The 26,445-nt window shown below is 43.8% G+C and overlaps 1 protein-coding gene across 1 annotated transcript; it reads left to right on the top strand.

Moving 5' to 3' along the window:
• The first annotated feature begins 665 nt into the window (after positions 1–665).
• PDCL2 (phosducin like 2) lies at positions 666–26,333 on the top strand. Its single transcript, XM_040419910.1, has 6 exons — positions 666–677; positions 2,088–2,208; positions 12,284–12,374; positions 14,588–14,731; positions 20,629–20,837; positions 26,176–26,333. The coding sequence occupies exons 1-6, from the start codon at positions 666–668 to the stop codon at positions 26,331–26,333; spliced, it is 735 nt and encodes a 244-aa protein (XP_040275844.1).
• The last annotated feature ends 112 nt before the right edge of the window (positions 26,334–26,445 follow it).

Here is a 26,445-nt window from a genome sequence, read left to right on the forward strand (position 1 = left end):
GCTCGTACAGATGCTCTAGCTGAATTACAGTGAGTTGGAATGTCACAGATTAAGTGATTAACAGTAGACCGTTCTGTTGCTGCAAGTCCAGGACAGCGTTTCTTCGAGACATAAGAATGGCTAAAATGTGAGGACAGTCTCCTTGCGCAAGCTAGTGTCCGTTTTTAAAAAAGCGTTGCACCTCTAGGTTAATCAAGTGCACCATGCAGGGAGCATGTGTTATTTCCCCCCAGGTTCAGCACGTCCACTATTTTGCGGTCATTGTTGCTGACCACCTTACCCACTTGGAAGATTCTGAAAAAAGCTTTCTCTAGTGTAAAACCCAAGTTGTCAACCTACTATTAGATTATCCTCCATGTTAAATAGTTTGGCCTACTATTTACAATGTTTTCACTCAGAGTTAAAATGCTACCCTCTGGATTGTAAGGCTACTTTCACATCAACATTTTTCCTTTCCAGCATTGAGATCTGTCATCGGATCTCAATTCTGGAGGAAAATGTTTCAGTTTTGTCCCCATTCATTGTCAATGGGGACAAAACTGAACTGAATGGAACAGAGTGCACCAGAATGCATTCTGTTTCATTGCGTTCCCATGACGGACAGAAAAACGCTGCAGGTAGCATTTTTTTGTGCGTCATAGGATGCGGAGCAAGACGGATACGGCATGAAGCACAATGTAAGTCAATGCCGTATCCGTTTTCTTAGACACAAAAGAAAAAGAGGCCCATTGACTTACTATGGCCATTTTAGAGATAATACAACCGGATCCGTTCTTAACAGATGTAGCCAGCTGTATTCTCCTAATGGAGGCGTTTTTGCTTAACCCTGCCGGATCCAGCAAAAAAGCAGATGTGAAAGTAGCCTAAAACATGTATTGTGTATTTTGCTATTTTTCACAAAACAAAAAAACCCTTGAACTGTCTGGAGATGCCCTGACACAGATTTCGGACTGCTATTTCACATGTTTTCACTCTGAAATTTAAAATGCTACCTTCTTTATTTTAAAACACGTGTAGCACACTTGTATTACAATTTTTTGCAAAACAAAAAAAAACCTTGAACTGCCTGGAGATGCCCTTACACAGTTTTCAGACTGGTATTTCAGATTTAACCCCTTCCCAACATGTGCCGTACATTTGTACGGCGTATGTCGGGTCTTTAAAGAAGGCGCCCAGTCAGACATTTGCATCGCCATATTCTGACCCCTCTAACTTTTTTATTTGTATGTGTACGGGGCTGTGTGGGGGCTCATTTTTTGAGGGGTAGTCTGTAGTTGGAGTAAATATGACTTTTTGATCAATTTTTCTTTCATTTTTTAAAATATATATTTAAAAACATTTTATTTATATTTTCTTTACACTTTTTAATAGTTCCCCTAGGGAACTTGAATAAGCAATCATTAGCTTGCTTCTCTCATAGACTCCAATGCATTAGCATTGGATTATATGAGCATTTCACCACATTTCGCAACAGGCAGAGTCTCCATAGGAATCTTTCTGCAGCAGCCTCAGTTTAAAACAGCAGCCACCCCGTGGCTATAATGCCCGCTGCACTCTGCATATGCCATGATGCCCACTGCATAAGCGGGCGCCATAATTAAATACTTGACTCCGGATGTAAATTTATGGAGGTCAGTCAGTAAGGGGTTAAAAAGCTTAAAAAAACTGTGCAGTGTTTTTTTAAACAGGCTGTCTGCTACCACCGGCGACCATTCTTTTATCCATAGCCATATATATTGCTGTCAGAGTTTGAAAGAGGTTGGATACAGTGACAGTCCTAAGAGACCACAGAGTGTAATACACAACTTATCAGGGCAATTGGGGAAGTCTCGATTCAGGTTGAATTTATTTGGACCAAATCTAATCTGACAGCTGAATTGATAGAATCAGCGCTGAAAATCTCTAATGACAAATATGTTTCTTAACTTAAAAGTATGTGACAGTGAACTGAAATTTCAGATGGATCCAACATGCTCAGTACCTTATTTTTTACTGAACAACTACAATATATATTGTATATTAATACTGAATGATATAAGTAAAAGAACAAGCAAACACATGTCAATATTTCATACTGACTGAAACAGGATCCAAATGAAGACACAGAATGGAATGATGTCCTAAGAGATTTTGGGATTATTCCTCCCAAGATAGAAGAGAAAGATGAAATTGAAGATTTGGTTTTAAAGATGCAAAAGGAAGCATCAGGTGGGTACCCAGCACTCTTGTGTTGTAAGATAACATGTCCCACACATGCTCAGAAGTAACACAAAGGACGTGCAGAATAAAATCATGGCTGTCCATTACATCTATAAAATAGATAAATAAAACATGGGAATAGCTAGACAGGGGCGTAGCTATAGGTGGTGCAGAGGTAGCAGTCGCTACCACATCCAGGAGCCTAAGGGGGCCTAAAGATCCTTGTGCCGCATAAGAAGACACCGGTATTATAGAAAGTGCATGATGGTCAATAGTGATGAGCAGCATAGGCAATATTTGTTTTCGCAATATTTTGTGAATTTTTCGCATAATATTCACAATAAATTAGCAAATTCTAGAATTGGTGATCTCGTCATTTTCACGATTGCGCAAATCGGCACTAATGATGCGCATATTTTTTGCGCAATACATGCAACTTCACATTTTATCAGGTCTGAGTAGATATTACTGATTGGTGCACTAAGTATTGTTGTGACATCACAGCACTATGTCTGCAGCATGTATGTATGGACAGCAGAGAAACAGTAACTCCTATCACACTACCTAACACCCTGCACTGGAACCAGCTAAACTATATCACTATCTAACCTACACTGACTATCTCCCACTAACTATCTGTATTATATACACTGAACAAAAATATAAACGCAACACTTTCGGTTTTGCTCCCTTTTTGCAAAGATCTGAAACATTTTCTACATACACAAAAGACCCATTACGCTCACATATTGTTCACAGATCTGCCTAAATCAGTGTTACTGAACACTTCTCCTTTGCCGAGATAATCCATCCCACCTCACAGGTGTGGCATATCAAGGTGCTGATTAGACAGCATGAATATTGCACAGGTGTGCCTTAGACTGCCCACAATAAAAGCCACTCTGAAATGTGCACAGTTTTGCCTTACTGGGGGGGGGGGGGGGGGGGTCAGAAAACCAGTCAGTATCTGGTGTGGCCACCATATGCTTCACGCAGTGCAACACATCTCCGTCGCATAGAGTTGATCAGGTTGTTGATTGTGGCCTGTGTAATGTTGGTCCACTCCTCTTCAATAGCTGTGCGAAGTTGCAGAATATTGTCAGGAACTGGAACACGCTGTCGTATACGCCGTTCTAGAGCATCCCAAACATGCTCAATGGGTGACATGTCCGGTGAGTATGCTGGCCATGCAAGAACTGGGATGTTTTCAGCTTCCAGGATTTGTGTACTGATCCTTGCAATATGGGGCCGTGCATTATCATGCTGCAACATGAGGTGATGGTCGTGGATGAATGGCACAACAATGGGCCTCAGGATCTCATCACGGTATCTCTGTGCATTCAAAATGCCATCAATAAAATGCACCTGTGTTTGTTGTCCATAACATACGCCTGCCCATACCATAAGCCCACCGCCACCATGGGCCACTCGATCCACAACTTTGACGTGGATCGAGTGAACAGAAAGCCTCTCCAACGTGCCAGATGCCATTGAATGTGAGAATTTGCCCATTCAAGTCGGTTACGACGATGAACTGCATTCAGGTCCAGACCCCGATGAGGACGACAAGCATGCAGATGAGCTTCCTGAGACGGTTTCTGACAGTTTGTGCAGAAATTCTTTGGTTATGCAAACCGATTGTTGCTGCAGCTGTCCGGGTGGCTGGCCTCAGACTATCATAGAGGTGAACATGCTGGATGTGGAGGTCCTGGGCTGGTGTGGTTACACGTGGTCTGCGGTTGTGAGGCTGGTTGGATGTACTGCCAAATTCTCTGAAACGCCTTTGGAGACGCCTTATGGTAGAGATATGAACATTCATTGTACGGGCAACAGCTCTGGTAGACATTCCTGCAGTCAGCATGCCAATTGCACGCTTCCTCAAATGTTGCGACATCTGTGGCATTGTGCTGTGTGATCAAACTGCACATTTCAGAGTTGTCTTTTATTGTGGGCAGTCTAAGGCACACCTGTGCAATATTCATGCCGTCTAATCAGCACCTTGATATGCCACACCTGTGAGGTGGGATGGATTATCTGGGCAAAGGAGAAGTGCTCACTAACACAGATTTAGACAGATTTGTGAACAATATTTGAGTGTAATGGGTCTTTTGTGTATGTAGAAAATATTTCAGATCTTTGAGTTCAGCTCATGCAAAATGGGGGCAAAACTGAAAGTGTTGCATTTATATTTTTATTCAGTGTATATGAGTTAACTATCTAATGTAATTGGATAAGGAATAGGGTCCAGATGAAAGCACAGAGCTCAGCAATGTCACTGCTCTCTCTCTCAGAACTGCAAAAAAACATCCGAAAATGGCTGCTGGGGAGGTTCTTATATAGTGAGGGGTAGGCAACTTTCCTATTGGTTGCCAGGGATGTTGCTAAGCTCTGACAAAGATATTGCAGCCTTCTCATTGGCCCACAAGCAAAAATCTAGAGTATTCGCGATTACGAATATATAGCACTATATTCTACATCTTTGCGAAATCTCGAAGTGCTGATATTCGCGATCAAATTTTTAGATTAGAATATTTGCGATCAACAGTACTGGTCAAATTACACCTCTGGCTAGAGGGAAGGGGTTAGGTCAAGAATTTGGCATGGGGGGGGGGGGGGGGGCCGTTTCAATTTTTGTTTCAGGCCTCCCTGTCCTTGGCCACAAAACATTAAGAGAAGGGGGGCCCAAGCTGAACTCTCGCACCAGGGCCCATGAGCCTTTAGCTACATCCCTGCTTAAAAATTTGATATTAATTATTAGCACGAAGATACAATATGTTCTAGTCTTTAAGAATACTAAAGAGGACTTTTCTGCTCTCCTGAATGGATACTTGTATTCCCCATGAAATATTTGCAGCATATCTTGCATTGTACCTGTACCATTCCTCTGTTAGTCTTCGTGGAAAAGAATGAATAGTTTCACAACTGGGTGTTACCAAGCCTCTTGTTAAAGGGGCAGCTGCTGATGGTATCAGACTGTGTGAAAATGAATAATATTGACAAGGGGAATGGTATCACTTAGTTTTTCATTTATGCATACATTTCCAGGAGGAATAATAGAGGATTGGAACAATGCAGTGTTACCTTATCATTAGGATGTGTCCCTACACACTGATACTGTCAGTACTAAGTGGACTGTGTGTGTAGGGACAAGGCACTTTGAAAAAGGCGATTCGTAATACCCAGTTGTCACATAACTCTTGCATTTTTTTTAACATTGCATTTTACTCATTTGGGCTCAATTATTCAGTTGGTCTTTATGTTCTATAACCTTCCATTTCAGGGAATCTACAGCCTATCTTGCTTTCTGTTTTGCAGAGATCCTGTCAGGCAGCAGCTCTGAGGGCTGAGGGCTGTAGGTGTAGCCCTTATCTCTAAACTCCTTTACAGCTCATAAATATTAATTGAAGCCATGTTCTTATCAGTTTGATAAGAATTTATCTATAATGAGTGTTGAAGAAGTGTCAGGAGTTCAGAGATAAGGGCTAGATATAGCGCCGTCGGAGCAGTTGCCCATTGGCGTCTCTGCAAAACAGAAAGCACCATAGTCTGCAGATACACTGAAAGTGAAGGATATAAAACAGAAACTCTTGAAAATGCGTAATAAAGACCAATGAGAAAATGCAATGAGAAAAAAGGTGGTCATAGCCTTTAAACGATTCATATATGTTATGCAAGCAGCTAAAATCACTTTAGGTCGTTCCTGGAAAAAGCAATCAGTTCCATTCCAGGAAGTGAAAATATGAATGGCTAATATATTTATCAATGAAAAAGTCACATGCATACTGCCCCAGAAAACTGCAAAGTCTGAGAAGATATGGAGCCTGGGGGTCTGTTATGTATATGACCACCTCCAAATTTCACAAATCAGTGCAGTACAGGTGCATCTAAATAAATCAGAATATCATTGAAAAGTTAATTTATTTCAGTAATTCAATTCAAAAAGTGAAACTCATAAATTATATAGATTCATTACATACAGTGATCTATTTTCATTTTCTAAGCGTTTATTTCTCTTAATGTTGATGATTATGGCTAATGAAAAGCCAAAAGTTAGTATCTCAGAAAATTAGAGTATTGTGAAAAAGTTAATTATAGACTCATGGTATCACACTCCAATTAGCTAATCAACAGCTGCAAAGGTTTCCTAAGCCTTTAAATGGTCCCTCAGTCTGGTTCAGTAGTTTACAGACTGGGAACTTAAAGTGGCTCTGAAAAGAAAATCTAAAAGTGGCCCTATTTTGTAGGCAGGTGCAAATTAACAAAAGGCGGGGCAACACAAGTAGGTGGGGTCAACAATACCATAGAGCAAAATACCCTCCCAGCAGAACCAAATAACACAGTGCTGCACAATATACTGCCCCAAAAGCTGGCCATCTGTGGTGGCCATCAATAGCTACCATCTTCTGTCCTCCTCCTCCAGTTGTCTATGGAGCCGGGGGCTTAGGAGGTGAGGTGCAGGCCACAGCAGTTGAATTCAGGACATCATGTGGGCTCACTGGCCAGGTACATGAGCACCTGATTCTCTGTTGAGAGCCCATTATGTACCTAGTCAGCAGCAGAGAGGAGGACTTGGGTGGCCTCCTGGGGCATTGGCCCACCAAGAGATTTCCCTGTAGGGACTATGGCCAATCCGCCCCTGTACACTATCATGGGGAAGACTGCTGACTTGACAATTGTTCTGAAGTCATTGACACCCTCCACAAGGAGGCTAAACCACAAAAGCTCATTGCTGTTATCAGAGGGCTGCATCCAAGCATATTAATGGAGAGTTGATTGGAAGGAAAAAGTGTGGTGGAAAAAGGTGAACAAACAACAGGGAAAACGCAGCCTTGAAAGGGTTGTCAAGAAAGTAGCATTCAAGAATTTGGGGGATATTCACAAGGAATTGACTGCAGCTGGAGTCAGTGCTTCAAGAGCCACCACACAGACATATCCAGGACATGGGCTACAAATGTCGCCTTCATTCAAGATATTCATGACCCAGAGACAATGTCAGAAGTGTTTTTCCTGGGATAAGGTGAAAAAGGACTGGACTGTTGCTCAGTGGTTCAAAGTCCTGTTTTCAGATGGAAGTAAATTTTGCATTTTATTTGGAAATCAGAGTCTGGAAGAAGAGTGGAGGGGCACACAATCCAAGTTGCTTGAGGTCCAATGTGAAGTTTCCACAATCAGTGATGGTTTGGGGAGCTATGTCATCAGCTGGTGTTGGTCCACTGTGTTATATTAAGTCCAAAGTCAGTGCAGCCGTCAACTAGGAAATTGTAGAGCACACTGCCAAAAGTACCAATACCAGGTTTAATAACCACGGTATCACTGTGCTTGATTGGCCAGCAAACTCTCCTGATCTAAACCCCGTAGAGAATCTATGGCGTATTGTCAAGAGGAAGATGAGACACCAACAATGCAGACAAGCTGAAGGCCACTAGCAAAGTACCTGGGCTTCCATAACACCTCAGCAGTGCCACAGGCTGATCGCCTCCATGCCATTGATGCAGATATTCATGCAAAGTATTGAGTGCATATACCGTCGATACTTTTCAGTAGGACAATATTTCTGTATTAAAAATCATTTTTAGTTGGTCTTATATAATTTTCTAAAGTACAGAATTTTGGGTTTTCATTAGCTGTAAGCCATAATCATCAACATTAAAAGAAATAAACTCTTGACATAGATCACTCTGTGTGTAATGAATCTATAAATATATGAGCTTCATTTTTTTAAATTGAATTACTCAAAAAAACTAACAGGGTTATTAAACCACTATAATGACCCCTCTAATGTCCGGGCCCCTCGGATAGGTTATGCTTACCCCACTCCCCGACACCCGCGTTGCTTTTGATGCCTGCACGGCCGCCGCTGCATCTCCCTATCGTGCGTGGCGGGAGGTGTTGGGGTCAGCCAATAGCAGGCTGCGTTGGGGACAAGCCTCCCTAGCATCGCGGATGATGCTAGGAAGGCTCGTCCTCGTCGTGGCCTGCTTTTGGCTGCCACAACCCCCCTCCCCCATTCGCCAGATGTTTTGATCCGTGCAACGGGGAGATGCAGCTGCAGCCGTGCAGGCATCAAAAGCAAAGCGGGTTCCAGGGTAAGTATAACCTATCTGAGGGGCCTGGGCATTAGGGGGGGGGGGGGGTCATTATGGAGGTTGGATATCCCCTTTAACTTTTCGATGATATTCTAATTTATTGAGATGCACCTGTATAACTACTTGCAGACACTATATATACAAACTAAGAAGACAGGTTGGCATTAGCAGGAGGTGCTTCAAACCCACATGCAGTTGTGCATATATATAGGGGAGCAAATCCTGCACTTGTGGCCCGTTGCTAATGGCAATCCCCAGCAAAATGCATACAATGGAGGATGCCCGCGGCGAACCACAAGTACTACAATAGACATCCTACACAAGGTAACAAGTGCGGATGTAATAATTAATATAACAATATAACAAAACAATAACAAACACAGGTGCACTCTGCAGAATCACTAAATCCTCAAACTGATTTTAAAATTGAGAGATTAGTCAACATGTCCTACGGTGTAGAACATGTCTAAGCCCGGACACCACGACAAGGTTTCTCAAGTAACCCGGGACCCTACACTCTCCTACCTGAGCCGTATGGGCAATACCAGGAGCCAGTGGGCAAATTACAGGAGCATAAGGCCGACTCACAAACAACTCACCAGTTACCTCCAGCATGTGGCCATGCTTGCAATGGGAGGAGGGAGGAGTCTGTGAGTCCCACTCAAGACTTGCTGATATGTCCCAGGCCTCACAGGTGCACCTAAATGTGGCCTGTAGATGTAAAACAGGCACATTTAAATAGGAGTTTATACACCTCCAGAAATCTATATATACAAACTAAGAAGAGAGGTTGGCATTAGCAGGAGGTGCTTCAAACCCACATGCAGTTGTGCATATATATAGGGGAGCAAATCCTGCACTTGTGGCCCGTTGCTAATGGCAATCCCCAGCAAAATGCATACAATGGAGGATGCCCGCGGCGAACCACAAGTACCACAATAGACATCCTACACAAGGTAACAAGTGCGGATGTAATAATTAATATAACAATATAACAAAACAATAACAAACACAGGTGCACGCTGCAGAATCACTAAATCCTCAAACTGATTTTAAAATTGAGAGATTAGTCAACATGTCCTACGGTGTAGAACATGTCTAAGCCCGGACACCACGACAAGGTTTCTCAAGTAGCCCGGGACCCTACACTCTCCTACCTGAGCCGTATGGGCAATACCAGGAGCCAGTGGGCAAATTACAGGAGCATAAGGCCGACTCACAAACAACTCACCAGTTACCTCCAGCATGTGGCCATGCTTGCAATGGGAGGAGTCTGTGAGTCCCACTCAAGACTTGCTGATATGTCCCAGGCCTCACAGGTGCACCTAAATGTGGCCTGTAGATGTAAAACAGGCACATTTAAATAGGAGTTTATACACCTCCAGAAATCTATATATACAAACTAAGAAGACAGGTTGGCATTAGCAGGAGGTGCTTCAAACCCACATGCAGTTGTGCATATATATAGGGGAGCAAATCCTGCACTTGTGGCCCGTTGCTAATGGCAATCCCCAGCAAAATGCATACAATGGAGGATGCCCGCGGCGAACCACAAGTACCACAATAGACATCCTACACAAGGTAACAAGTGCGGATGTAATAATTAATATAACAATATAACAAAATAACAAACACAGGTGCACGCTGCAGAATCACTAAATCCTCAAACTGATTTTAAAATTGAGAGATTAGTCAACATGTCCTACGGTGTAGAACATGTCTAAGCCCGGACACCACGACAAGGTTTCTCAAGTAGCCCGGGACCCTACACTCTCCTACCTGAGCCGTATGGGCAATACCAGGAGCCAGTGGGCAAATTACAGGAGCATAAGGCCGACTCACAAACAACTCACCAGTTACCTCCAGCATGTGGCCATGCTTGCAATGGGAGGAGGGAGGAGTCTGTGAGTCCCACTCAAGACTTGCTGATATGTCCCAGGCCTCACAGGTGCACCTAAATGTGGCCTGTAGATGGAAAACAGGCACATTTAAATAGGAGTTTATACACCTCCAGAAATCTATATATACAAACTAAGAAGACAGGTTGGCATTAGCAGGAGGTGCTTCAAACCCACATGCAGTTGTGCATATATATAGGGGAGCAAATCCTGCACTTGTGGCCCGTTGCTAATGGCAATCCCCAGCAAAATGCATACAATGGAGGATGCCCGCGGCGAACCATTATTGTTATTGTTTTGTTACTTGCAGACACTGTCTATACATCCTATTTCTCATCCTAATCCTTTCCTCCTTCTCGATACCTCCTCCCCTATTTTAAAGGGATTCTGTCACCTGGATTTTAGCTACAGAGATTTTCACATCATCACATCAGTCTCCACGATTTAGTTTAAAATATACTAGTCTTACCCCCATCTGTCTTGTCATTTAGGGTAAAAATCGCTTTTATTAATATGCAAATTACCTCTATAAGGAGCCCAAGGGGCTGTCCCTCTGTCCGTTGGAGCCCAGCCGCGCCCAGTATCTCGGAGCCCAGCACCGCCCCTCTGTTAATTATTCACTCCTCTCCTTGCTTTTTTTTTGTTTCTAGTGCACTGTAATCTCGCGCAATCTCGTGCCCTGGTTACACTGGTCCGGGCCAGTGATGTGTCCTGGCAGCAGACTCACGGAAGCAAGCGCGAATGCGCCAGCTGTCTGCGCACTTCGCTCTTTCCGACAGACAGCTGGCGCATTCGCGCTTGCTTCCGTGAGGGCCCGGACCCTGGAGATGTACCTTAATTAATAAACCATCCAAAATGTAGGGAATCCACAGGGAAGCACAGGTCCATCCATCCACAGGGAATACAATTATTTAGTAAAACTGACATGTTAGGAGTGGTGCCAAGCTCATTATTTGTGCTACTTGTCAGATTTGTTCTGTTTGTAGACTATTGCTGTTATAAATTGAAGCTTTTTTGACACTTACAGAGCTTCTTCTTAATATGATTACTGGAATGTGTTGCATTTCTTTCAATCAACTTCATAAAATAGAAAACTGCTGTAGATGAACTCTTCTTGGACAGTCATCTGCAATCATTGCAATTGTCATGATTGTGACATGTAACTCACACCAGCACATTCTTACTGATTACAATGACAACGTCTAATAGATTTAAAGGGATTGGTTCCTTTGGGACTAGGATATGCCATCAAAGTCAGATAGGTGCGGGTCCCACCTCTGAGACGTGAAATTATCTCTAAAATAGGCCCCCAAAAGCGAATGAGAGCACAGAGCACATGTGCGGCATGCACTCCGTTCAATTTTATGGGCGTTCCGAAAATAGATGAGCGCACTTGGATATTTTCAGTAGTCCCATAGAAATGAATGTAGTGCACACCACGCAAGTGCAGCCAATGCTCCATTTACTTCTATAGAAATGCCGGAGATAGCCTAGCCAGCTCTCGGCTAGTTTTGGCAGTCCAATAGAAATGAAGGAAGGGTGGCTGAGCATGCGCAGCTGCACTCCGCTGACTTTGGGGGTCCCATACTGGATATGCCACCAATTTCTCAAATGCGACAAACCCTTTGATTCCTAAATATCAGCACACCAAAGTTTGTGGGAACCAAAAGTAGTAAAATACAAGTTTTAAAGGGAACCTGTCACATTGAACATGATGTCTGAGCTGCGGGCACCATGTAATAGGATAGGAGGAACTGAGCAGATTGATATATAGTTTTATGAGAAAAGATTCAGCTATGTTAAAATTTTTATATGTTTAAATTCCTGCTCATTCGGGGCTTTAAAGTCCAGGAGGCGGTCCTATCAGTGATTGACAACCTTCCCTCTATGACTGTGTATACACAGATAGCTGTCAATCACTGATAGGACCGCCTCCTGGACTTCAAAGCCCAGAATGGGCAGGAATATAAATGAATGAAATACAAGTTATACTGAATCTTTTCCTATAAAACTATATCAATCTGCCCAGCTCCTCCTACTCTATAACATGCTGTCTGCAGATTATTTCACATTATCATGTATTTGAAATTGTTATTTCAGTGAAACCCTCTGAAAAAATGTCCCTAGCTGGATTAAAGGAAGTTGAGGACGCATTCCAGGAAGAAAATGAGAAAGCAATAGAGTTGTACAGGTAAGGCCTCATGCACACGACCGTATTTTTTCACGGTCCGCAAAACGGGGTTACGTTGGTCCGTGATCCGTGACCGTTTTTTCGTCCGTGGATCTTCCTTGATTTTTGGAGGATCCACAGACATGAAAAAAAAGTCGTTTTGGTGTCCGCCTGGCCGTGCGGAGCCAAACGGATCCGTCCTGAATTACAATGCAAGTCAATGGGGACGGATCCGTTTGACGTTGACACAATATGGTGCCATTTCAGGCTCAGATCAAACCCAATCAGCCAGCCTCAGATTGGACCCCCCAGCCCCCATCAGCCTCAGATCGGACCCCTCAGGTCACTCAAATCAGCCCCATCAGACTCATATCGCACCCCCCAGCCTCAGATCGGACCCCCCAGCCCCCATCAGCCCCAGATTGCACACCCCAGGCCACATCAGACCTCAAATCAGACATTACAAACAAATTTTAAAAAATCTTTCCTTGCTTGCGCCAGACGAAGACGCAGATCCAGGACACACTGCCCCATTGCTTCTTCCGGGTCCTGCTGTGTACTGTGACCTGATGGCACACAGCCTCAGGTCATAGTGTACGACTACGTCCACTACGTCCTGCACTGTGCGTGAGCAGGGTACCACAGAGGGACCCAGGAAAAGACTAGGGAAGGTGAGTATAGCCAGCACAGAGCTGCCCTCACCTCCCCGTACCTTCCGAATGCTAATGACTGCTTCCAAAATGAAAGCGGTCAGTAGAATTCAGACTATAAGACGCACTGCCACTTTCCCCATTTTTTTTTGGGGGGGGGGGAGTGCATCTTACAATCCGAAAAATACGGTATATTTCAAATGTGCTTAAAAAGTTTGAGAGATGAAAGAGATCAAAACTTATCCTGTATCCATTGATTACAAGAACATGGGGCCAGATTCGCCTGAATGAATAGAGCAGGGCTAATCTATCTGGCAGCCCCATAGAGAATGAATGGAGCAGGGCCGCTATGCCGATCACCACCCCATTCATTCATGCAGAGAACCCTCTGTTCTCAGGATCGATGGGGTCGCAGAGGTCAGACCCCCACCAATTAGATGCTTATCCCCTATCCAGTGGATAGGTTATGTTTTCATCTTAGCACAAGCCATTTAATTTCACATGTTCATTAACTTTAAATATAATATTTTTCATGGGTTAGTCCCTTTAAAAGACGTTTTAGAAATGAGCGAATCGACTGGATTCATCAGCAGGGTTTGTTCACCTGAGGGGAACTGTGGCGAAGCTGAAGCAGAACCTCTGCCTTCTCTGCTAATCGGAGCAGTGGTGCAGGCTAGAAATTGTCAAAACTGGGCTAAATGTCCCACCCCTGTCAATCCTGCGGCAGGTGGGTGTTTTGTCACCTGTGGGGACAGCCCCTCACAGGTAAAGATGTCCTGCTGATGACACAAATCGATTATCTCTAAGCAGTGTGATAAAATACCTTTTTTAGTTAGTATGATGGGTTGCTGTCCCTGTTCAGCTTATGCTGTAATGCCACCTAGTGCTAAAAAAATGTACTGCACATTTACCTCGAGTTTCAACAGCATGAATGTGAAAATCTTAAAGGGGCTATCCTGGAAAAGACAGTTATAACTTAACCTCAGGATAGGCTATCATATCACATCAGTGGGAGTCCAAGTCCCGGCACCCTTGCCGATCAGTTTCAGGGAGCCGCTGAGCACACCGTCCGCAGCTATGGTGGGCAATGCAGTCTCCTGGCAGTTTTCCAAGGACGGTGCCCCTGCATATCTGATACTGAAGAGCTATCCTGAGGATAAGTCATAAATATCTTTTCCTGGATAATCTAACTTTTTAATAAAAAGTATTTTAGTTGGATTTATACTATCACTACCCAGTTAGTTCTCTATACAAACAGGGAACAGATCAGTCTGCAAAGCAGCAATGTTAAGGTCCTTTTACATGGACCAATAAATCAGACCAATTATCAGGGATAAGCATTTGTATAAATGCCCGTTTCCCATAATTGGCCTGTGTGAAAGGTGTCGGCGATCACCTGATGAACAAGCAAACGCTCCTCCGTCAGGTGGTGGTGTCGTTCAGCACAAAAAGCCAATGTTCTTGCACAGCAGATCATGCTGTCTAAACGGCAATCTGCTGCCCGGGAATAATGAATTTCTATGGGAACAAGCGAACAATTGCCTCTTTTAATAATAAATAAAGATATTTGACTTATATTTTTAGGAAAAAGCGCATAAAAGAACTGCAAACTCTACAGAAAACACAAAAATATGGAGAGCTCAATGACATTTCTGGAAACCTGTATGTAAAGGAAGTCACAAAGGCCAAAGATGGTGTCTGGGTGGTGCTTCATCTCTATAGATCATGGTACTGTTACATAATATTTACTTAAATTGGAATTAAATGCTCTCATTTAATGTGTTTCAGGGTGCGGGCACATGGCACTGCCCAGCCACGAAGTCCACATGTGAATTACTGCTAATTGCTGGGCTCCACCTGTACGTGGCCTGGCCACAGGGTCTTCACTATTTACCAGGCTGCACCGTGTATGGGCACCCTCTTTTATATGGTACTTGGTGAAATCAAGAGCAGTCAAATTGTGTATCACTGATTAGTTATTGCACAAAAAGTAATTCCGTAACATATACCTATTAGATAAGCTCCACTGATATAACAGAAAAATGTGATAACCCTGCAGGACTGTAGACCTGTCAGCTGAACCAGTGTTCATAAGGCCCCAGTCACACGACCGTATTTTTGGTCCACATCTGCTTTTTTTTTGCCAATTGCATGCAGACCTATTTATTTCTACAGGCCCACAAAAAAAACGGACTGAACACTGTGTGCTGTCCGCATCCATATGTCCATCCCACAGTTCAGCAAAAGAGATAGACCATGTCCTATTTTTGTCCGTTTTGTGGACCAGAATAGGGATTGTTATAATGGATCTACAAAAAAAATAATGCAGACGTCACACGGATTTCATCCATACTTTTTGCGGATCGCAAAATACATGCAGTCGTATGAATGCACCCTTAAACTGAGATGCTTTGTCTCTTGTGGATTTACGTTGTGTTTTCTGTCAGTTTGAAGAGAATCTAGAAGAGCAACTGGAGCAATGAATGGGAGTAGCTCTGGATCCATGTGAAGTACCGGCTAGTTCTATCTTTGTTAGAAAGATACTGTCATGTACTATATGATATCTGCTTTTAAAGGGAATCTATGCCTATGAAACTGGCTGACCTGTTACATGTGCTCTTGGCAGCTGAAGGCATCTGTGTTGGTCCCATGTTCATATGTGCCCGCATTGCTGAGAAAAATGTTTTAATATATGCAAATGAGCCTCCAGGAGCAACGGGGGCGTTGCCCTTACTCCTAGAGGCTCAGCTCTCTCTGCAACTGCTGTGTACTGTGCACTTTGATTGACAGGACAAGGCACTGTAAACGTCATCACATCTGGCCCTGTCAACCAAAGAGAGTAGAACCTCTAGGTGTAATGACACCGCCATTGCTTCCAGAGGCTCATTTGCCGCCGTTGCTTCCAGAGGCTCATTTGCATATATTAAAACTTCATTATGCTCAGCAATGAGGGCACATATGAACATGGGACCAACACGGATAACTCCAGCTGCCAAGTGCACATGTATTAGGTCAGCTAGTTTCATAAGTACAAATCTGCGACAGATGCCCTTTAAATTTTTCATCAATTAAAGGAATATACCTTTAACCCCTTGGTGACCACCCATACGTGTTTTTACTGCTGTCACTAAGAAGCCTTAGGCTGGGCCGCCGATTTTTTCACATGAGAGCTGCAGCCCTGCTCTAACAGCCCGGACCGGCAGAAGTGCCGATCCGGGCTGTTTAACACTTTACATGCTCGGTGCAATGGCGCCCGACACATGTAAAGTGCTGACAGAGGGAGCAGACTCTGTCTCCCATCGGCACCCCGCCAATGCGATCGCGGGGTGCCAATGTATGTGAAGGCTGCGTGGGGTCTGATGTAGGCCACAGACCAGCCTTCAGTAATTTCCAGCAGGCTGCGCTTTTCTGGCGCAGTCTGCTGGTCAATGTTAGAATAGCATTGCCATTAAAATGCAATGCACTATAGGGATAGTGCATTGCATTTTAACCACCTCAGCCCCTATAGCTTAAACACCCTGAAAGACCAGGCCACTTTACACTTCTGACCTACCCTTCTTTCACCGTTTATTGCTCGGTCATGCAACTTACCACCCAAATGAATTTTACCTCCTTTTCTTCTCACTAATAGAGCTTTCATTTGGTGGTATTTCATTGCTGCTGACATTTTTACTTTTTTTTGTTATTAATCGAAATTTAACGATTTTTTTGCAAAAAAATGACATTTTTCACTTTCAGTTGTAAAATTTTGCAAGAAAACCGAAATACATATATAAATTTTTCTCTAAATTTATTGTTCTACATGTCTTTGATAAAAAAAAAATGTTTGGGTAAAAGAAAAATGGTTTGGGTAAAAGTTATAGCGTTTACAAACTATGGTACAAAAATGTGAATTTCCGCTTTTTGAAGCAGCTCTGACTTTCTGAGCACCTGTCATGTTTCCTGAGGTTCTACAATGGCCAGACAGTACAAACACCCCACAAATGACCCCATTTCGGAAAGTAGACACCCTAAGGTATTCGCTGATGGGCATAGTGAGTTCATAGAACTTTTTATTTTTTGTCACAAGTCAGCGGAAAATTATGATTTTTTTTTTTTCCTTACAAAGTCTCATATTCCACTAACTTGTGACAAAAAATAAAAACTTCCATGAACTCACTATGCCCATCAGCGAATACCTTGGGGTGTCTTCTTTCCAAAATGGGGTCACTTGTGGGGTAGTTATACTGCCCTGGCATTCTAGGGGCCCAAATGTGTGGTAAGTAGTTTGAAATCAAAATCTGTAAAAAATGGCCGGTGAAATCCGAAAGGTGCTCTTTGGAATGTGGGCCCCTTTGCCCACCTAGGCTGCTAAAAAGTGTCACACATGTGGTATCTCCATACTCAGGAGAAGTTGGGCAATGTGTTTTTGGGTGTCATTTTACATATACCCATGCTGGGTGAGATAAATATCTTGGTCAAATGCCAACTTTGTATAAAAAAATGGGAAAAGTTGTCTTCTGCCAAGATATTTCTCTCACCCAGCATGGGTATATGTAAAATGACACCCCAAAACACATTGCCCAACTTCTCCTGAGTACAGCGATACCACATGTGTGACACTTTTTTGCAGCCTAGGTGGGCAAAGGGGCCCTCATTCCAAAGAGCACCTTTCGGATTTCACCGGCCATTTTTTACAAATTTTGATTTCAAACCACTTCTCACGCATTCGGCCCCTAAAATGCCAGGGCAGTATAACTACCCCAAAAGTGACCCGATTTTGAAAAGAAGACACCCCAAGGTATTTCGTGATGGGCATAGTGAGTTCATGGAAGTTTTTATTTTTTGTCACAAGTTAGTGGAATATGAGACTTTGTAAGAAAAAAAAAAAAAAAAAACATAATTTTCCGCTAACTTGTGACAAAAAATATAAAATTCTAGGGACTCGCCATGCCCCTCACGGAATACCTTGGGGTGTCTTCTTTCAAAAATGGGGTCACTTGTGGGGTAGTTATAATGCCCTGCCATTTTCCAGGGGCCCTAATGTGTGGTAAGTAGGTAAATGACCTGTGAAATCCTAAAGGTGCTCTTTGGAATGTGGGCCCCTTTGCCCATCTAGGCTGCAAAAAAGTGTCACACAGGAAATCGCGCGTTCACAGGAAATCTCGCGTCTCGCGAGATGACGCGTATATACGTGAGTCTGCGCAGCGCTGCCACCTCCGGAACGCGATCCTGCGTTAGGCGGTCCGGAGGTGGTTAAAAGCAATCAAAAAGCTGTCTGTTATAGTCCCCTTGTGGGACTATTAAGTGGTAAAAAAAAGTAAAAAAGATATTCATTTATTTTAAAAAATCCCATTAAAAAAATTACGCTTTTTTTCCATTGAAAATACGCTTTTCAATGAAAAAAATTGCAAAAAAAAATAATCTTCCCCATATGTTTGGTATTGCCGCATCTGTAACGACCCAGACTGCATAAATATCATGTAAATACCCCTACGGTGAACGCCATAAAAAATAAATAAAAAAAAAAGATAGAATTGCTAATTTATTCTTAGTTGCCACCGAAAAAAACGTAAGCGATCAAAAAGGCCCATTTACTTTAAAATAATACCAATGAAAAAAACAAGTCGTCCCGCAAAAATCAAGCCCTCACACAACCCCATAGAAAGAAAAATAAAAAAGTAATGGGTCTTGGGAAGCGGCAATGCAAAAGCATTTTTTTCTTTGGCATCACTGTAATCGTACTGATCCAGAGAATAAAGATATTATGTTATTTATACAGAAAAATGAACGCCGTAAAATTTATAATGTAAAAACGCAGTGGCATTATTGCTGTTTTTCCCATCTCCCTCCTAGAAAGAGTTAATAAAAGTTAATCAGAAAGTTATTTGTACCCCAAAATGCAGTCATTAAAAACTGCAAAATAAAAAAGTTATAGCTCTTGGAACGTGACAATGAAAAAAGGAAGAAAAACGCTTGGTCAGTAAGGCCCAAAACAGGCTGGTCACTAAAGGGTTAAGCTTCCTTTAGTGGTGTCTGTCAGCAGACTTGAATTTTATCATTTGACTTTATGTCTACGCAACAGATGTGGATGAAAACACAGAGCACTACCATAAAGATATAGTAAGAAATTACTCAGCACAGAATTTTGGACCTATAATGCTGGCAAAATGTAAATACTAATTTTAATGGGTATTTTTCATGTATTTCTTATGTACTTGACATTATCTACTTTACTTTGGATTGTGTTTTTATTAGCATTTATACTACTAACTTACATAAGTATATAGTTGCTAAGGTTGGAAAAAGACAAAAGTCCATCAAGTCCAACCTGTAATCCTGCTATATCAATCCACGGAACAAACCCGTGGATCAATGTCCACCTTTCTTTTAAAAAGGGTTGGGCCAAAGGGAAAGAGTGTGTAGAACAAGATTTCTATACATTGTCATAAGCCTCAATGTTATTTTGAATTAAGTCATCTAAACCTTTTTTGAAGCCATCTACTGTATTTGCTGTGACAGCTCCTGGGGCAGGCTATTCCAGAGATTCCCAGCCCTTACTGTAAAGAATGCTTGTCGCCTCGTATGACTGAATCTTCTTTTCTCCAGGCGTAGGTAGTGGCCCCATGTTTTTTGAGGGTGTTTAACACAGAATAGCCCCCATTGATATTTTTTGGATGGTCCATTTATATATTTGTACAGGTTAATCATGTCACCCCTTAGACGTCTTTTTTCAAGGCTAAACTAATTCAGTTCATTTCATATTTGCTCATAACTAAGATCTTCCAGGCCCTTTATGGGTTTAGTTGCTCCTCTGTACTTTTTCTAACTCCAGGGCATCCTTTTTATGGACTGATGCCCAGAACTGAACTGCGTGTTCCAGTTGAGGCAGCACTAATGCTTTGTATCGCGGCAATATTACATCCCTGTCCCGCGAGTCCATACCTCTTTTAATACAAGACAAAATTCTGTTGGCCTTAGAGGCAGCTGACTGGCATTGCATGCTGTTATTCAGTCTATGATCTACTAATACACCCAGGTCCTTCTCAACAAGTGACTCTCCCAGTTTTCCTCCCCCTAGAACATATGCTGCATGCAGATTATTAGCCCCCAAGTGCATAACTTTACATTTATCTATATTGAACCTCATTTGTCAAGTGGAGGCCCAAACAGTAAGTTTGCCCAAGTCAGCTTGTAACTTATTAACATCTTCCATAGACTGGACTGTATTACAAACTTTGGTGTCACCTGCAAAAATAGAAACAGCACTATTAATCCCATCCTTTATGTCAATAATGAATAAGTTAAATAATAGCGGACCCAGCACAGAACCTTGGTACACCACTTATAACCGGGGACCATTCAGAGTAGGAATCATTGACTCTTTAGATACGATCATGAAGCCAATTTTCAATCCAATTAGACAGTAATATGTCTTCCCTCTGTCCAGGCTTCTACTCACCTCCTCATAAAAACAAATCAGGTTAGTTTGACAGCTTCTGTTCTTAGTAAAACCATGTTGGCTATCACTTATCATATTATTAACTTAAGGATAAAATACTAACAAATTAACTAAACCTGGCCTCCGTACAAAAGCAATGTCCATTCTGTATTTGCTCTGTACTGAGAACTCTCTTGTTTTCCAGTATACCAATGTGTGATCTGCTGAACAATTATCTCAGAATACTGGCCAAAAAGTTTCCAGAAACCAAATTTTTAAAATCCACGGCTGATAACTGCATTCCCAATTACCTGGACGCTTGTCTACCCACCTTGCTTGTCTACAGGAACGGGCAAATTAAAGGCAGATTTATAGGAACGGATCAATGTGGAGGAACCTCAGTGACCCCAGAAGGTAGAACTGTCATACAGAGTTTAGGCCTCTTTAGAAAACACTGAACCTACAGATGTAGCCACCGTTATTTTGAGTGGCTTAGTGCATTAATGCAGCAAACATATTACAGTAATACAACACATCGCATTACAGTGACCATCCTGGTGCATCTGGTGTCAAAATAACGCTGGCTACATCTGTACAAAAGTTGGGCATATATACATCAATCTGCTTTCGCTATGAACTCATATCAATTACAAAATACAACTGCTCAAAAAATAAAACGGAACACTTAGGTCTCTTTCACATGGGCGAGATTTCCGCGCGGGTGCAATGCGTGAGGTGAACGGATTGCACCCGCACTGAATCCGGACCCATTCATTTCTATGGGGCTGTGCACATGAGCGGTGATTTTCACACATCACTTGTGCGTTGTGTGAAAATCGCAGCATGCTCCTCTTTGTGCGTTTTTCGCGCAACGCAGCCACCATAGAAGTGAATGGGGCTGCGTGAAAATCGCAAGCATGTGCGGATGCGGTGCGATTTTCACGCATGGTCTTTATTATTTTCCCTTATAACATTGCTATAAGGGAAAATAATAGCATTCTCAATACAGAATGCTTAGTAAAATGTGGATTGAGGGATTAAAACCCCCAAAAAATGTACTCACCTCCTCCTCTTGATCATATAGTTGCCAATCTCATCTTACTTCTTTAATCATGAGCTTCCGGCTAAAGGACTTGTGGTGACGTCACATTATATGGTCTAATCACATGGTCCATCGCCGTGGTGGTGTGATTGGACCATGTGATGAGCTCAGTAACGTCACCACAGGTCCTGAAGAAAGAGCAGAGACCGGCAGCTATGGAGGAGGTGAGTTAATATTTTTTTTATTAACAAGATTGTCATCCGCGTCCGTTTTTTTCCTATCATTTGCATGCCAAACTTGACTTCGACTTTTTTTACTTTCCTTCATGTCTGGTGATCCTGCAAAAAAAAAGGAAGACACACGGGAAAAAAAACGGAAACGGATCACGGAACGAAACCCCATTTTGCGGAACGGAACACAACAACGGTCGTGTGCATGAGGCCTAAAGGAGTGGTTCTGCGGGTGGTGACCACAGACCATTTCTCTGTTTTCATCCTTTTTGGCTGTTGTTTTGGTCACTTTTGCATTATGTTATTGCTTTCACCCCTTGAGGTAGCATGAGGCAGTGTCTACAACCCACAGAAGTTGCCCAGGTAGTGCAGCTCATCCAGGATGGCACATCGATGCGAGCTGTGGCAAGAAGGTTAGCTGTGTCTGTCAGCACAGAGTCCAGAGCATGGAGAAGATACCAGGAGACAGGCCAGTACACCAGGAGATGTGGAGGAGGCCAACAACCCAGCAGCAGGAACGCTACCTCCTCTTTTGTGCAAGGAGGAGGAAGTGCCAGAGCCCTGCAAAATGACCTCCAGGAGTCCACTAATATCCATGTGTCTGCTCAAACTGTCAAAAACAGACTCCATGAGGGCGGTATGAGGGCCCGACATCCACAAGTCGGTGTTTCGCTTACAGCCCAACACTGTGCAGGGGGATTGGCATTTGCCAGAGAACACCAAGATTGGCAGATTCGACATTGGGGCCCTGTGCTCTTCACGGATGAGAGCAGGTTCGCACTGAGCACATGTGACAGACGTAACGAGTCCGGAGACGCTGTGAAGAATGTTCTGCTGCCTGCAACATCCTCCAGCATGACCGGTTTGGCAGAGGGTCAGTAATGGTGTGGGGTGGCATTTCTTTGGAGGGCCGCACAGCCCTCCATGTGCTCGCCAGAGGTACTCTGACTGCCATTAGGTACCGGGATGAGATTCTCAGCCCCATTATGCGACCATATGCAGGTGCAGTGGGCCCTGGGTTCCTCCTAATGCAAGACAATGCTAGACCTCATGTGGCTGAAGTGTGTCAGCAGTTCCTGCATGATAAAGGCATTGATGCTATGGACTGGCCCGCCCGTTCCCCAGACCTGAATCCAATCGAGCACATCTGGAACATCCTGTCTCATGCACCACAGACTGTCCAGGAGTTGACTGATGCTTTAATCCAGGTCTGGGAGGAGATCCCTCAGGAGAACATCCGCCGCCTCATCAGTAGCAAGCCCAGGCATTGTAGAGGCACGTAGAGGACACACACACACATTAGGGTACTTTCACACTAGCGTTAGTGTGATCCGGCAGGCAGTTCCGTCGTCGGAGCTGCCTGCCGGATCCGCCGATCAGTGTGACAACTGACAGCATTTGTAGACGGATCCGGGTGCGGATCCGTCTACAAATGCATTGCAAGAACGGATCCGTCTCTCCGCTTGTCATGCGGATGGATGGATCCGTCTTGCAGCCTTTTTCACAGTTTTCCCGGTCTGCGCATGCGGATCCGGCACTAATGCAAGTCAATGGGAATTAATGCCGGCGACTGATCAGGCATTTTGATGCATTCCGGCGACTGATCAGGCATTTTGGACGAACATAATACCGCAGCATGCTGCGGTATTATGTCCGGCCAAAAAGCCTGACAGTGCCTGAACGGAAGGCATAATGATGCAAACTGAACGGATTTCTATCCATTCAGAATGCATTGGGATATGCCTGATCAGCTCTTTTCCGGCATAGAGCCCTTTTGACGGAACTCCATGCCGGAAAAGAATAACGCAAGTGTGAAAGTACCCTTACTGAGCCTCATTTCTTTGTCTTGAGGCATTTCCACTGAAGTTGGATCAGCCTGAAATTAGATTTTCCATGTTGATTTTGAGTATGATTTCAAATCCAGACCTCCATGGGATATTCATTTTGATTTACATTGATCATTTTTAAGTTTCATTGTTTTCAACACATTCTACTATGTGATGAATAAAGATTTGCACTGGAATATTTCATTCATTGAGATCTAGGATGTGGTATTTGAGTGTTCCCTTTATTTTTTTGAGCAGTGTACATACAAATCCACAGCATACCTCATCTATAAGAAACATATAATCTTTATTAAGCACGTAAAAGCACTTACTGACATATAAAAATACACATAAAAGGTGGAGATCGTTCACAGGAAAGCAGGTGTAATAGGGTTGAAGAGTCCAAAAACTTTTGATACGTTATAGCGACTTACTAAAGGTTTGGATCAGTGGGCATCTGAGTGGAGACTCTCACTGACTGCTAGAACAAGGAGAGAGAAGCGTTCACATAGCAGACTCTCTTACCTCGCTGTAGGAGACGGAACAGAGACGGTTTCATGCAGCAAGGAAAGTGCATTATGCAAGTGCTTCTCTCTCCTCTTTATAGCAATCAGCACTCAGACCCCCATGATCAAAACCTTTGATATGTTGATATAACAAGTCAAAAGCTCAGTGACCCTTTAATGCATTATGTTACATTTAAAAAGCAAACTCACATACTGTCAGGCTGCCCATACGTCCAGCAGCATGATCTGCACGTGGATCACCACTAATTGCTGGGCAACACCTGAAGCTATTTGTTTCAAACAGCATGCACAGGTGCGGGACTGCAAGTACAGGTGTGGCCCGGCAATTAGCAGTTATCCGCATGCATATCTTGTTGCCGGGCTGAATAGTGTATGGGCAGCCTTAGGCCTCATGCCCACGGCCGTTGTTTGGGTCCTCATCCGAGCTGCTGTTTTGGCGGCTCGGATGCGGACCCATTCACTTCAATGGGGTCGCAAAAGATGCGGACAGCACTCCGTGTGCTGTCCGCATCCGTTGCTCCGTTCCGTGGCCCCGTTAAAAAAAATATAACATGTCCTATTCTTGTCTGCGCTTTGCAGACAAGAATAGGCATTTATAGTGAGGGCTGTCCGTGCCGTTCCGCAAATTGCACCACGGTCGTATGCATGAGGCCTTGTTAGCATAGCATATGTCAATATGTTAGATAGCATATATCAAACAGAAATAACGACACATGGGATCAGAACATTACTATTAAAATATGTAGATACCAGTATACACCAACTGTATTAATGATCACATAAAGTAAGAGAAGGATACAGACCAACTGTAATGATCAGCGGGTGTGAACTAGGGTGGCCAGACGTCCGGTTTTAGGCTGGACAGTCCGGTTTTCTGGCTCCCTGTCCTTCGTCCGGCGCAGGGCCTGGACGGACACAGGGATGTCCACCCTTGCAGTAGCTCACGCTCAGATAGCAGCACTGCGCTGTCTCAGAGTGAGCTGCAGCAACTGACTGAGCCTTCTCTCACCCCCAGTCAATCACTAGAGCCGCAGACATGGCTCCCTGTGGCACCCCAGCAAACCTTGCATTCAGAAACTTCTTCCCTCTCCTCCCCCTGTTTTTTCCCCGGCTGGCGATGGTAGGGGGCGTGGCATTCATGGAAGGCAGGCGTGGTTTATTAGTTTGGGGGCGTGGTCAGTGAGGTCCGGATTTCTGAGGTGAAGCCAGTGGCCACCCTATTGTGAACCTGCTGTTCCACAAGACCAACCTCCTCAGAGATCAATGTCTAAGTGCACCCTTCATTCTTCAAAATACCTCTAATAGGGAGGATAGACTTTCCCGAGGGGTACACCAGGTGCCACCTCTGAGGAGAGAAGGAACACGAGGGAACAGGAACCTGGGTGTGGACCCACTGGACTTACCTGCAGATGGTACGGTACATCCAGAAGGTGCTAGGTGGCCAGAAGCTGATCAGACAGAGTCAAGGCAAGGGCTGGGTACAGAGTCCGAGGTCAGGGCAGGTGGCAATACAGAGAAGTATGTAAACGAGGTCAGGGCAGGTGGCAAGAGAGCAAAATCCATAAGACAGGATACAAAGTCAGGAGCAGGCCACAGTAACGCAAGGTCCGTTAAACAAGATGCAGGGTCTGGTACACAGTAATGGCAACAATCACAGAAACACCTTTGCTCACAGGAACTAGACTAGGCTAAGAACCAAAGTTGCTCAGGTGCCATCCTGTAGAAGGGGGCGCCTTTAAATACATCCTGCAGACCAGTCATAGGCTGGGGAAGATAGGGGGCGTACGCGTGCTGCCTCACATAAGAAGGAGAGACATGTCCGCACACACCCTACATGCACACAAGGAACTCAGAGCCAGAGCACAAGTTCTGCTCAGAGCCAGGAGGGAAATGCTGGTGGCAGGAGTGCAGACCACAGCTAAGAACCCCGCTGCCCGCAGCTGTCAGCACGGCATGCAGCAGCGGGGAGGAGTGAAAAACCCCAGCGCCCGTACCTGCGTGTGGACAGAATCGCAGGCACGGGGAGCCAGGTTAACACCAACACAGCTCCAGTACCCTAACATAGGGTTTGCTTAGGATTTAGGATTTTTATATTGTTAAACTACTTTGTTTCTCTCTACTTTATAGAACTTGAGTGGAAATTGGCAGATGTAGGAGCTATCATATCTGACCTGGAAGAAGATCCTAGAAAAACCTTTATCGATTTGATGATGTCTTCAGCGAGGCGCAGTTCTATTCACTGGAAAGATGATCCTGACGACTATAATAAAGCAGAAATAAAATGAGTATCAGAGCCTTATAATTCTCAAAAAATGTGAAGATCAATTTTGGCATAATTCCTCATGGTAAGGGCTCATGCACACGACCGTATGGCTTTATCAGTGTTTTGCGGTGTGT

Source organism: Bufo bufo, chromosome 2, assembly GCF_905171765.1.
Source record: "Bufo bufo chromosome 2, aBufBuf1.1, whole genome shotgun sequence".
Classification (NCBI taxonomy): Eukaryota; Metazoa; Chordata; class Amphibia; order Anura; family Bufonidae; genus Bufo; species Bufo bufo.

What these genes read in the sequence shown, in the direction of transcription:
- PDCL2 (XM_040419910.1), top strand. An exon ending in AAAGCAATAGAGTTGTACAG is followed by an intron (nt 12,375 to 14,587) that starts GTAAGGCCTCAT and finishes TTATATTTTTAG; the next exon opens with GAAAAAGCGCATAAAAGAAC. An exon ending in CTTCATCTCTATAGATCATG is followed by an intron (nt 14,732 to 20,628) that starts GTACTGTTACAT and finishes CTTGTTTTCCAG; the next exon opens with TATACCAATGTGTGATCTGC.